At 40.6% G+C, this 14,724-nt stretch overlaps 1 protein-coding gene across 1 annotated transcript in view; it reads right to left on the minus strand.

The window, feature by feature from the left end:
• Positions 1-2,431: 2,431 nt before the first annotated feature.
• The window catches only part of LOC147316929 (lysyl oxidase homolog 2B-like), a 47,027-nt gene continuing 34,734 nt past the window's right edge, over positions 2,432-14,724 (minus strand). The window contains exons 9-14 of the mRNA XM_086313466.1: positions 9,183-9,348; positions 8,666-8,906; positions 7,951-8,066; positions 7,141-7,277; positions 6,909-7,020; positions 2,432-6,624 (exon numbers count right to left, since the gene is read on the minus strand). Of these exons, the coding sequence (XP_086169592.1) occupies positions 6,554-6,624; positions 6,909-7,020; positions 7,141-7,277; positions 7,951-8,066; positions 8,666-8,906; positions 9,183-9,348 (843 nt within the window). The 3' untranslated portion in view covers positions 2,432-6,553. The remainder of the gene's footprint in view (positions 6,625-6,908; positions 7,021-7,140; positions 7,278-7,950; positions 8,067-8,665; positions 8,907-9,182; positions 9,349-14,724) is intronic.

Consider the following 14,724-nt stretch of genomic DNA (forward strand, 5'->3'; position numbering starts at 1 on the left):
GCACAGGCTTTGGTTAAACAGTGCCTGCTGCAGTATTTAAACTGACCCCTACACTACAGGGATCCAGTGAGTCTTCAGTGCTACAGGGTTATTTTGCATGGTTTCTGATATAAATGCATTCTGACTGATCACCTTTATCCTGTAATTAAACTTTTCAATCATGCTGGCAGTCCTTAAACAAGTATTCTGTCCCTATCCACAGGACACAATGACTGACTGAATGAGTTGGCGACTGTGAATTAACATGAATCATATGTTATGACTTTCTCCCTCTCCTCATCTCCAACCTGTGGCAACAAATGGCTGCCCCTAAGTAAGCCCCTCCTTAGTTATGCAGCAGATTTCTTCATTGGAAAAGAGTTTTTCCTTCTCACAGTCACCAAGAGTTTACTTAAAGGGGGTCATCTGATTGCTGTTGGGTTTATTTTCTCTGTTATTGTAGGGTCTTTATGTTACAATATAAAACAGTCTTTCTATCGCCTGTTGTTTGGTGCTATATAAATAAAATTAATTTGAATCGAATTGAATTGACCTCACAGTCACCATATCTCAACCCAGCCTTATATTCTAATATCTGTTAAACACAGTAATGATGGTGCATCAAGGACAATGTGGCTTTAAGTAGCTTGCCAACAAACATTTTGACTCTACTCATGCCAGCCTACCTTTGAAATTGGTGGGCAACAACACTTCTCCCATAAGTGTTCCGTTAAGAACACACAAAGGATTCCCAGAAAATATCCTCCAACCATTACACCTCTACTAGCAGACTGGACCACTGATACAAGGCAGGATGTATCCATGCTGTTTACACCAGATTTGGACCCTGCCATCTCAGTGTTGCAGCAGAAATAGAGGCTCATCAGAGCAGGAAACATATTTTCAATCTTCTGCCGTCCAATTTTGGTGAGCCAGTGTAAATTGCTGCCTCACTTTTCTTGTTTTTGGCTGAGAGTGGAACAAACAACAATGCCCCGTTCAGTGTGCCTTATATCACCTTGTTTCCCATTCTGTCGCTTGGTTTGAACTTCAGCAGGTTTTCTTGATCATGTTATGCATAAATTGCTGCCATTTTATTGGCTGATTATATATTTGCAATAGCACACAGTTAAAGAAGTAGAGCTCATAAAGTAGCAGTTTAGTATATGTCAAGCAGCTCTCTGCACTGCAATAATCAAAACATCAAATGAGGTAATGTCTTTGGAAAAATCATGCTAATCTCTCCAATAGTTCACGAGAATCAATACCAAGAACCAGGAAGCTCTTGTGGTTGTGCTGTCTTTTCCTTGAAACCCACAGGTTGATTCCCCAGACATGGGTTAAGTCCAGTCCTAAACTATATATTTTTATTTTAAACTTTTTAAACTATAGCTAAATTGGGAAAATTAAAAATTTGAAGGTACCTTCACAACACTTACAAATGTTTAGTTATTTAACCCTTTAGCAACTAATCTAAAGTTATCTTACAATAAGTAATCTTACTATACCTACCCTAGCTACCTTTATGTCACCCACTGGTCTCTGAAGGCCCCTTTTAAATTCTGGGAACTAACGTTTCTGCCATTGCCATCATGGTTAGAAAAAGCAGATGCGACAAAGAAGGTTTGGTCCGACTCTCAAAGCAAAGGTGCATTAGCTAACAACTTGTGATTGACAGGTCGTTAGCTAATAAGTCTCCATTTTGCAAGATAATATGACGAAGATCTACAAAATAGATAACGTTTTAATTGAGCCCATAAACTCAGAAAGAGTTAACAGATCTGGGTCAAATCAGAAAGTTGTTTTCCCAAATATCTCCAAAGGTTGATTCTGTTCATCTGGACGTAGCGTTTTCAGTGGGAGAAACGTTTCGTCACTCATCCAAGTGACTTCTTCAGTCTCAGTTGACTGCAGGTTTCTCCAATCTTATAAAGAGTCAGTGGTCATTGATCAATGGTCATTAGAATTTGCATAATCATGATGAAGGAACTGACCTCCCAGCCCATTGTTCCTTCAGTGGGCTGGTTTCAGTCATTATGCAAATGTACTGTTTATAGTATTGGGGAAACCTGCAGTCAGCTGAGACTGAAGAAGTCACTTGGATGAGTGACGAAACGTTTCTCCCACAAAACGCTACGTCCAGATGAACAGAATCAACCTTTGGAGATTTACTTTACCTGGATGATTGAGAATGCATCAAGATGTTTTCCCATATACGTCTAAAATTACTCTAAGTGGTTTTGCTACCACAGCTATTGCCATCTGGGAGCCTTCAGATAGAATGCAGTTTTATTTTTCATACCCAGAAGCTACACCGATCTTTTATGCTGTCTACGACTACAAAATCAGGAGTTAGTCTTGCAAGTGTAGCTTATAGCCATTATCCAAGCGAGGCTCACTAACGTCTTATAAATGGAAATATTTAAGCCAAAATGTGCAGTCTGTCCACAAATTATCCACACACTTTTACAGTTTATTGTGTTGTAAATTTAATTGACTCTACACCCAACAACTCACAACAATAAAGGAAAAAATATAAGGTTATTGCAAATGTACTAAAAATCAAAGCTGAAATGTGAATCACGTCTGAGCGAAATGACACAGAACAGGAAAAAAGTCCATCTTATGCAGGGTGAATGCTGCCAAAGACAGCTGATTTTAGCAGACAGTCCAGTCTGTGGTTCAAAGTCACAAACTTTCCTGATACTTGGCTTTGGAACTGAACAGCAAGACAGCACTAAAAACTCGATATCCCACCGTGACAGGAAGAGTATTCCACAATCAGACATTGGTCTAAAAACACCAGATATCAGCAGTTTAAAAACCAAGAGGATTACATTAGCAAGGGGGTAACAAGGTCATTAATAAGAAAACACAATTACAAATGGTTGTGTATGCTCAGTTCAAGTATACTATTAGTATACATATATACATGTGGCTGTTCAACATGTAAAGTGTCCTCAGAAAACAGAGGACCAGTTTGATAGCACCATTAAAATAACACTGGATTCACACATTGTTGTACAAAAGAATAAAAGAGAAAAAAACATATCTGGAACAGACAAACAGGGAGGAATGCATTCTCTATTTGTTGTTAGAGGATCTGTGGTGCCACAGGATGGAGATCAGGTCTTCTGTTGCCTTATGAAGCCAGCATGTAAAGCAGCAAGACAAAATTTGACAGCATGTTACTGTAGAGCAGTCCTGTGATCCTCATGTTAAAAGAGTCCCACTGACTGGAAGCCTAAAAGCCACACTGGAGTTAAATATAAAATCAAATGTCTTAAAGTACTTTTTATTGTGATATTTGAATTTGCAGCTGATAGTTTTTGAATTGAAGGGAAAACATCCGATGCATGGTACCTGCAGATACAAGCTAACGACAGGAAGCAATCCATTTACACTAGCTTACAACAGAACACTGATAACATAACAGGACCAATGACATGGATTTGTGTTTCTACTATATCATGTTTTTCTGAAAAAAAAAACAACAACAACAACTTCTAGGTGTAACTTGGAAAGAAACTTGTACTTTTAAACCAACATTTAGCACATCTCTGTTGCTAACAGGATTATAAAGTCAAACAAGACACATTTATACCACATAATGCCTGTCTCTTAAATATTTGCAAACTATCATGTGAAGCGTCAACAAAGGTCTATATATTAAAAGCTTATTAGCTAAACCAATTGGGAGCTTCCTGTATGTTTGACAAGCAGTTCTTCACTGCTCAGTCAATGCATCATCATAATAGCTTGAAAATGGTATGTGTTTGATTTAGCTGATGCAGCTAGAACGTGATGCAGTTAAAATGATTTCACTGGTTACATAAGACCCCAATCCCACAGGTGTAGACACCTGTTTGTATTTACTCCCCAAATGGTTGCAAGTATTTGCTGGTAGTTGCTGTGAAATTGAATGCTTAAGACCAATTTATGCAGACCTAGAGACCAATCAGTGACTTTTTGCTAGCATACATGCTAGCAAAAAGTGTGTATTCCACAGCCAGTTGGTGTATGGTTACTGGATGTTGCTAGCGTGAAATTGGTTGCAAAAAAAGTATACAGTGCTACACTGAAAACTTCCTTGCTATTGCTTTGCTCACTAGCAGGTTGTCACAGTCAGCAGTAGTTAGCATGGAAATCAGCGACTTGTTTGGAAAAATTTACAAACTACTCTATAAGTTGTAGTGAAGCTGTGAAAACCGTGACACCAACCAGAAATGGAGACTGTTTACCTTTAAAGTAAACGTAGAAGTTGAAACATGTTGGTTTCAGTTGTAAGGTGGAACTTTTTTGCTGACCAACAGCCTCCCTGTGGTTCTGCAATGGACTTTTTGAAGTTTCACTAATGCAGAGTGGTTAGGTCACCAGTGTTTGCACTAAATCGGCATCTCAGCCAAATCAAAAGTAGGTTTACTGTAGCCAATATTTGCAGCCAATAACATTCAGTGACAGCTAGCAACCTCCAGTAACCACTTGCCTACTGGTTGATGAATGCATATTTTTCCTTACTCCTTGAGGTTGCCAGGGGGTCTCTAGACCTGTGTGACTGAGGCACATAATAATAGTAACACTGAAGGTTTACAATAAAAATAATTAAAAGGATTAGATTTTAAAGAGTTTGTTTTAACTGTGTTTGTTTCACTTTAGAACATTTTTTTCGACAGTTTGTGGGTTCTTATGTTTTAACTTACTGTATAACCTGCACCTCATAGTAATATAAATGTGTACTGACTGTAGTACACGTTTGCAACACTTCAGCAACCTGGAAATTGTAAACCACTAGAGGGCAGCATAACAAGCTGATCAGAGGATCTTTAAGCTGGGCAGACACTGTGCGATTTTTGGCCCATTTTGAGCCGATTTTTCAGTCGTGCGACTGATTTTGGCCTTCATCGTGCGTCGTGCATCGTGTAGTATACGTGGGGTAACGACAAGCGATTAACACCTCACGACCAGCTCCCGATCATCAATCGCTTGGTCGTGAGGATTTCAAACACCGCAGCTTCTCACACTGCGCACGCGCAAACACAGATTTCGGTGAAAAAGACGGAGCAGCGCAGCAGTGAGTGCAGCGTGTGATCTGGACACAAGCGATGGAGGCACTTGTAGAACTTTGGAAAGCTCATCCGAGCCTTTTCGATGTGGCCTCACAAAATTATCACGATCACAACACAACAACCGTGAAAATAGTTGGATGGACATTGCTGCTCAATCACAGCTGCCCGATCAGTGTTTTTCATTAGCAATTTAGCAAAGTTGATGGTGGTGGTGTGCGTGTCTGTGTGAGTGAAAGACAGAGAGGGAGACTGAGCGACAGATTTTCTGTTAACCTTCATTTTTATGGATGCACAGTGTGAGCACTCAGGTCGCATCAGAGCATCAGGCCGTATAGTGTGAGACCCTGCATCGTGACCTATGAACTTCTAACCCCTGCGAGTCAATCGCACAGTTTGAGCAGGAGCTGAATCGCGCGACTGACAAAATCGTACAGTGTCTGCCCAGCTTTAGCCCAGCATAAGGTAATGTTGGCAGGCATACTAAATCAAAAGCCCCTATTAGAAGTAATTATTGCTTGCTGTAAATAGGAAATATAATATTCCTTTCTATATTTCTTTCAACATACTTTTATATGATCAGCTTCTTCAGAGACTTTTAGTGCTACTCTTCTATGAAATGTGACCACAATCTTGTCAGTGCAGTGTGCAGAGCTAAAATGGCTTTGGGCACTTTAAGGCACTTTAATACGTCACGTTTCAGCCATGGTAGATTAGTTTTCCAGCCGAACCAGGCAATTAGCACTTGTAATTGGTGATGAACGGGCTGTTTTGCTTTGCAGAAATTGCTTCTGCCACAGCTTAATTTGAAAAAAATTCCTCACTGAAGATGTGACGCTTAAATAACATTTGCAATAGGAAGCTTAGTTATCTGGGCTTCAGCATGTAAAAAACATTTCTGAAACTGCTAAAAAAATGAATGGAATGAAAAATAGCCTGCATTTCCACACACAGGCTGCTGTGTTTGCTATTGATGATTCCTGTCAATCTTCAGGCGACCTGGCACAGACAAACCAAACTCTTCAGGGAGAGTTTCGGGGAAAAACACACACAGACATACACACAAAAGAAGTGCAGCAGGGTTCTTTTAAAAAGCTGCATTTCAAAGTAGGCAGACTCGTAATGACATTCCTCGATACTTCGCCTTGTGTAATACACCTGCCACTAACCTGCAGGTCTGTAAAAACAAGTTCTCTCTGTCACAGGGCGTACAGAGAGTTTCACCGTTCTCTTGCTCTTAACCAGAGAGGTTGGAAGTGTTGTTAAAGTAGCTGCCTCTGCACGGACAGAAGGGGGAATCAAATATTCTGTCTGCCGGAGGGAAACGGGAGGGGAGAGGGTCAAAGAAAGCGACTGCCTCATGGATGAGGCGAGCGTAAAAACAGATGCTTTGACCAGGGCATGGCTGGTCAGAGGAATCCACGTAGATGAGATGTGTAGTGGTTGGTTGGCTTCAGCTGGTCTTTCTGCTGAAAGCATAGGCCAGTTAACTCCACTCCTCTGCTCTGTCTTTACCTGTGGGTCACCTGGTTGCTGTGGAGGCCCGGGAATGTCTGTTCCGTTTCACTGCTTAATGAGCCACCTAGAAGTTCAGCAGCAGAGACAGACAGTTACCACCTACACATTTTGTCCTTGTTTTACACTTGTAGAATCACTCACTCTAATTGTCAAGCATAGGAAATTGAAAAAATAAATAAAAAGAAGCTCACAGGGTACTCATTAGCATTCATGTGAAATAGCAGGGCAACTCATTAATGAAAGATTAAAATCTGAAACTGTTTAACAAGTTTAGTTAGTTGGTTAAAAAGTAAGTGTAGTAAACACTTTACCAAACGACAAAGAGCAGATATAGCCTTATCATCTTACCATTATGGCAGCTGTACATCCACACACGATGGCCATCATATCGACATCTGCATTTCGTGAAGTTATTGGTGTAGTCCGACTCTGGCACTTCGTAGTTTGGATTAATTATAATCTGCAAGAGGGAGGGCATGAATGAGACGCTGTAGCTGCAGTTTGAAGCCATTGTATGAACAGCTGAATCTTGCTGAACTGTTGGTTCTCTAGCAAAAGAGCTAAAGGCGAGAAACATCACCTGGAAAATGTAATCCCCGGGTTTCAGATCAGTAATGTCGACCCACTGGCAGTCGATGTCATGCCTGTAGGTATCCCAGCAACCCACAGTAATACCCTGGTCTCCAAAGTTGGCACATTCATACCTCTTTTCAATACCTGCAATAACAAAATATAATAATATTTGTCATTGCTTATCGGGCATTGACAAACTGAAACTCATCTAGTTTCCCTCTGTCTTTACACACTATTACTATGCACCCCTCTTTAATCATTATCTATTATTAAACTCTGGCTTTCTCTCCTTGCCTTTTATCCTGTTTTGCTCTGCTCTCTTCTCTTTCATATTCCCAGAGGTTTCTTCCTGTTAAAAGGGAGTTTTTCCTCCCCATTGTCACCACGTGCTTGCAGGGGGCTGTGAGATTGTTGGAGTTTCATTCTACTATTGTAAGTTATAAAGGGTCTCGAGATGACTGTTAATCTGAATTGGCGTAATATAAATAAAAGTGTACTGGATTTTATTTAATTGAATTGAACTAAATCAGGCAACCTCAAATATATGGGTTCAATTTTAAAATTCCTGCTGAAAAACTGAAAGATCCTGGAAAAGCTCCTTACATCTTGGAGAACTGTGGAGCTGCTTAATAATTCTGAAATTAAAAGTCAACCTTTTCACCTTAGACAGTGTTAAGTCACCCTTTTCAGTAACCATATTGTTTAAAGGAGCTTTAAAAGTCCATTACTGAACATATAAGAATTAGTTTTCTGCCACATGTTTCAAAAGTGAAAAATTTATTTCCTTCCATAACTGAATTCCTTTTTCAGATCTTACCTTCATCACACTCTGAGTCCTCCAGGCAGAAACTTGCTTTGTGTCCTTCAGCCACTTTGGTTCCATTCAGGCTGAATAGGTCATAGATGGTGAACACCTCCATGCTATGATAATGCCTACACACAAAGACGGGAACATACTTTAGCCTTTAAAAGAAGACACTTGTTGTCATTTTAGCTCTAGTCTCAAGGGCACCGGCGTTCTTTAAATAATAAATAAATACATTTTTAAAAAAGCATCTCAACTAAATAGCACCTGTAAAAACAGCATGTCCCTTAGAAAGAGTCATTTCTTTCAGTGATTCTGACCGTCCTGATATACTGAAAGCTGAAGGCTGCCAACAGTCCACTGACTTTTTGCTTGTAGTTTTTAATGAAGGTGTAATTTATGTTTCTAAAGGGGATTTAGTAGGTGTATAAATCCAGTGCTTGTAACGAGAAAAGGTCTGACAGCCATCAGCATGAACCCTCTGAGGTCTTAGTCATCACAGGTGGTAATTCCTGACACTAACCCTGCATCTTGGAGAAAGCAAAAATGCACCTTTTGGGAAAACAGATGTTGAAATGAATTGTTCTTTCAAGACATGGAAGAACAATTTGATCAAAAAAAAAAAAAAAAAACATATTCCGATTGCCCAGGGTTAGTGATCAAGAATGCGATCACTTGATAAAATCTAGTATCAAACCTCCAAAACAGTGCTTGTACTTTCACTGACCTGTGACAGTCATGCCACACCCACGAGTGCTTGTCAGCTTTGGGTCGGAAGTCGGACTGGCCATTGTTGTGTATCTGGGAGGAGAAGCGCAGCAGGCGGCGGTAGGTGTTGGCAGGAACCTCGCTGGATGTGGAGGACAGGCAGTTTTCCTCATATGCACACTGCAGCATGAACATGGGCCGATCCTCCATGTAGGTGGTCTGCTCCACCACCTGAGGGTTCAGCACCAGGTCTGGTGCCGCTATAGATAGAAGTGAAAAATACATGCTGCTGAAACATTTTTAGGGACATACAGAAATTGTTCTAGCAGCTCTACGTCAAACTTATTTACATTTGTTGAATTAAAACTGAATGTGCAGATTGAAGGAGTAAAAGATTTTCAAGGCTCCAGTCAAAGTAGGTTTAAAAGTGGAAAGGCCAATTTATTTATTCCTTCATGATCAGGCTTTGTTGAGGCAAATTTTACACAGATAACATAATATGACTTTTCAGCACACTGCTCATTTCACTGTCTTACTCTCAGAGCAGGAGACCCCGGCAGCGTAGCGGCCGCCTCCTTTGGGGCAGCTGAGGTGGGCTCCATGGTGCAGGCAGTGGGACAGAGACATCTCAGTTCCAGAGCACCGAACGCCACTCATCACCACAGCATCAGCGCTCACCTCACCCGACCAGTACCAGGTCTCCTGTGGAAAAAGCACAGTTTACAGATCAGATGTAGCAGCCACAACCTCTCCATATATAGTACAGTATATAGTATGTATGTATATAGTGCATTGTATTTTATAAAAACCCTCCTAACTTGGTGGGCTGTCCCTATGACATGTTAATGCTGCTGAATCCCCTGCAGCAGGAATGCATTTAACTCCTCGTCAGCTTTCAAGTCAAGTCAGCTTTTTTGTATAGAACGTTTAAAAGACATTAAGTGTCATCCAAAGTGTTGAACAGAGGTACGATGTAGTTAAAATATCAAAAATAAATGAAGATGAAAGAAATCTATATAAACATCCATACACTTATATACAAATACCTATACAAGCATACATGTACACATACATACATATATTTACAAAAAACAAACAAGATAACTAAGACAGAACAGACCAGGTTTCAAAGTGATCTGAAAGCCTGTGAAAATAGGAAGGTCTTGAAGTTCGATTTGAAGATTTCCAGTAAAAGCATCCGATGGGAGGACCAGAGAGTTCGAGCGGGTAAGTGCAGGCTAAAGATCTTAAATGTAACCTGGAGCAGAAGTTTTCATGGGCATAATTATCATGATAATTTGGGGCTTTTAATGATTTCTTTTATTTATTTTTTTCCCCTTCCCAGGTTGGAATGATTTATAGTGTACATCTGTACTGACTCTGAAAAAGAAGAAACAACGCACACATTTGAGTTGATTTTGGAGTATATAAGGCCAGGGCCTCTTGTTATTGATCATGATTGACTACAACTAGTAGTTTTTCTTTGGCAGCATAAAAATGATTTATTTGACAGCACTCACTAAATTGACCAATACTCAGAACAATGAGAAAATGTGACATTTGCCCAACAGTTTTCAAAAGCAAAAATGTACTTTTAAGTAATCAAATTTAGTTAATCCAAGTCATTCTGAAAAAGAAAACCCTTACCCTAGCCTGGGAGGGGTTATACTTCAATTATCACAGAAAACAACACTGCAGGTTTAGTTGCTTGTGCTTGTGGACTTTCAGGTTCTGGTTATGAATGAACTAATCCTAGGGGACTGATACACATCAGAAAATGTTTAATAATGTCTTTACGTTTCTCATTTAGTTATTATTTTTCAAGTTCTGTTTTACTTTAGTACTTACTTATTTTTAGTGTCTCACATTTGGTTTTACTTCCCCTCCTGTCTCATTGAATAAAGTGTCCACTGCTGTGTCTTGTTTTCACTAGCTGTGTCCACTTCCCCTGACTGCCCTTCTGTGTCTATATAGTGTTGACTTCCCCTCAGTCCCTTGTGTCAGTCTCTGTTAACCTCAATGTCTTCAGCCAGTTATGGATTTGGCTTTTTCTGCAGCCAAAATAATTGCTTGCTCTTGGTTTAGTTTGTGATGATTTTCCATATTGTAGCGTTTTATTACCTGTTTGTCTGTTTTTTGTCAAAAAGCGCAACTTAAAAGTTAAAGCTCTGTCTTATGAGCTCTTATGTATCTCTAATGTATCGTTACACTGACAGATGATGAAAAAAGCTGCACAGCATGTAATACAGTAAATGGATTCCTGTTACAGCTGAGAGTCCTTCAAACTCCTGCCGGAAGGCAAACACCTTATAATCATACGCTCTTCATTTCATGGCTGTGCAAACACTTTCATAAAGCTGTTAGCACAAAGCCCCTCAGCCTCCTTATCTGCTCCTACTATTACCCTGCTGCACTGTAAACAGTGTTTTGGGCCGCCCCCCAGTTCACACCCAGGCCTCTCACTCCTAACGTCTTACATGTGTCTGTGTTTATTAAAAAAAATAGAAGGCTGTGCATATACACAGAGCCACCGGACAGTGGCATGCATGGAAGTATGTAGCTGATATATTTAATCTATTTTTTTTTTTATCAAAATGAAAAAATTAATTAAGTCAAATATTTTTGCACAGTCAAATAAAAAAAATACAAATTTAAAATGCATAAATACCTAAAATTTAAAAAAGAAATGCAATAGCCTCAAATTGTTAAAAAGATTTTCCATTTTCAAATTAGCAGACAATGTGCAGCCCTGAAGTTGACCAGATAAAAAACAAGAAATATTCATATTTTTTCAACAGTTGAAATGATAATGAAGCTTAAAGTTTCGATTGGAAGCAAACAAATTTATTTATTAATTAGTGTTGTTCCAGTCTTCTGCTTGGAGTGAAAATTACTTGTAATTACAGTCATTTGGATTGTTGAACCATAAAAATAAAAATACAACTACAATTTAAAATGAACAGCACAACATTCAAACCTACTCATAGCCCAAATTTTAATTTTATAAACTTATTTTGTATTGTCTACATATAGACTACTCTTCCTATAACTCCCACCCTGGAAGGATAGATACATGCTAGTAAAAGCCGGTAAACAGTTAGCCTTAACATTTGTGCAGAAGCTATCAGCTAGCTGATTTGTCACATGTGTATTTAGAATGAAACATGAGACATGGCATAGAAACTGAACATTTAACAGTGTTTCCTGAAAACCCTCTCCTGTCTGATCATTTCCTGAGAACAAAATAAGAACAACCCCAGGTTTCTCTTCAGCACTGTAGCCAGGCTGACAAAAAGTCAGAGCTCTTTTGAGCCAACCATCCCTTTAACGTTAACTAGTAATGACTTCATGAACTTCTTCACAAAAATTTTTTTAATCATTAGAGAAAAAATTACCAATAACCATCCCATCAATTGTACTAAAAGTACCATTGATGTTAAGTTAGACTCTTTTTCTCCAATTGATCTTTCTGAGTTAACTTCAATAATTACACTCAACAAAAATATAAACGCAACACCTTTGTTACTGCTCCCATTCCCCATGGGATGGACGTAGAGACCTGAAATTCATTCCAGATACACAATATAACCATCCCTCCCAAACAGTGGTCACAAATCAGTCCAAATGTGTGGTAGTGGGCACATCTGCTATATTGAGATAATCCATCCCACCTCACAGGTGTGCCACATCAGGATGCTGATCTGACATCATGAGTAGTGCACAGGTGTACCTCAGACTGCCCACAACAAAAGGCCACCCTGGAATGTGCAGTTTTGTCTCACAGCAAAATGCCACAGATGCCACAAGCAACGAGGGAGCGTGCAATTGGCATGCTGACAGCAGGAATGTCAACCAGATCTGTCGCCCGTGCATTGAATGTTCATTTCTCAACCATAAGCCGTCTCCACAGGCGTTTCAGAGAATATGGCAGCACATCCAACCGGCCTCACAACCGCAGACCTCGTGTAACCACATCCAGCAGGTTCACCTCCAAGATCGTCTGAGACCAGCCACCCAGACAGCTGCTGGAACAACAACAACAATTTCTGCACAAACTGTCAGAAACCGTCTCAGGGATGCTCAACTGCATGCCCGTCGTCCTCATCGGGGTCTTGACCTGACTCCAGCTCGTCGCCGTAACAGACTTGTGTGGGCAAATGCTCACATTCGATGGCGTCTGGCACGTTGGAGAGGTGTACGCTTCACAGATGAATCATGGTTCACATTGTTCAGGGCAGATGGCAGCTGAGAATGTCCCAGTTCTTGCATGGCCAGCATACTCACCGGACATGTCACCCATTGAGCATGTTCGGGATGTGCTTGACCGGCGTATACGACAGCGTGTACCAGTTCCCACGAATATCCAACAACCTCGCACAGCCATTGAAGTGGAGTGGACCAACATTCCACAGGCCACAATTGACAATCTGATAGACTCCATGCGACGATGTGTTGCACTGCATGAGGCAAATGGTGGTCACACCAGATACTGACCGGTTCTGGGTCCCCAGACCCCCAATAGCGCAAAAAACTGCACATTCCAGGGTGGCCTTTTGTTGTGGGCAGTCTGAGGTACACCTGTGCACTACTCATGATGTCAGATCAGCATCCTGATGTGGCACACCTGTGAGGTGGGATGGATTATCTCAATATAGCAGATGTGCCCACTACCACACATTTGGACTAATTTGTGACCACTGTTTGGGAGGGATGGTTATATTGTGTATCTGGAATGAATTTCAGGTCTCTACGTCCATCCCATGGGGAATGGGAGCAGTAACAAAGGTGTTGCGTTTATATTTTTGTTGAGTGTACTTCCTCCAAACCATCAACATGTCTTTTAGACCCCATTCCTACAAAACTGCTCAAAGAAGTCCTGCCGTTAATTCATCCTTCGATCTTAAATATGATCAACCTATCTCTAATGATCGGCTATGTACCACAGGCCTTCAAGCTGGCTGTAGTTAAACCTTTACTCAAAAAGCATCTCTAGACCCAGCAGTCTTAGCTAATTATAGGCCAATCTCCAACCTTCCTTTCATATCAAAAATCCTTGAAAGGGTAGTTGTCAAACAGCTAACTGATCATCTGCAGAGGAATGGCTTATTTGAAGAGTTTCAGTCAGGTTTCAGAGTTCATCACAGCACAGAAACAGCTTTAGTGAAGGTTACAAATGATCTTCTTATGGCCTCTGACAGTCGACTCATCTCTGTGCTTGTCCTGCTAGACCTTAGTGCAGCATTCGATACTGTTGACCATAATATTCTATTAGAGCAATTAGAACATGCTGTAGGTATTACAGGTACTGCACTGCACTGGTTTGTATCATATCTATCTAATAGAATCCAATTTGTGCATGTAAATGGAGAGTCCTCTTCACACACTGAGGTTAATTATGGAGTTCCACAGGGTTCAGTGCTAGGACCAATTCGGTTTACACTATACATGCTTCCCCTAGGCAGCATCATTAGAAGACATAGCATACATTTTCACTGCTATGCAGATGACACCCAGCTCTATCTATCTATGAAGCCAGATAACACACATCAATTAGTTAAACTGCAGGAATGTCTTAAAGACACAAAGACCTGGATGGCCGCTAACTTTCTGCTTCTTAATTCAGATAAAACTGAGGTCAGTTTTCAGGCCCCTCTTCTGTGGAACCAGCTTCCAGTTTGGATTTGGGAGACAGACACTATCTCTACCTTCAAGACTAGGCTTAAAACTTTCCTTTTTGTTAAAGCATATAGTTAGGGCTGGACCAGGTGACCCTGAATCCTCCCTTAGTTATGCTGCAATAGATGTAGGCTGCCGGGGATTCCCATGATGCATTGAGTTTTTCCTTTCCAGTCACCTTTCTCACTCACTTTGTGTTAATAGACCTCTCTGCATTGAATCATATCTGTTATTAATCCCTGTCTCTCTTCCACAGCATGTCTTTATCCTGTCTTCCTTCTCTCACCCCAACCAATAGCAGCTGATGGCCCCGCCCCTCCCTGAGCCTGGTTCTGCTGGAGGTTTCTTCCTGTTAAAAGCGAGTTTTTCCTTCCCACTGTCGCCAAAGTGCTTGCTCATAGG

This window comes from Aulonocara sp. 'chitande type north' Nkhata Bay, linkage group LG12, assembly GCF_057382095.1.
Source record: "Aulonocara sp. 'chitande type north' Nkhata Bay isolate Kocher_YH1m ecotype deep benthic linkage group LG12, A_spYH_male_GT1.1, whole genome shotgun sequence".
Taxonomy (NCBI): Eukaryota; Metazoa; Chordata; class Actinopteri; order Cichliformes; family Cichlidae; genus Aulonocara; species Aulonocara sp. 'chitande type north' Nkhata Bay.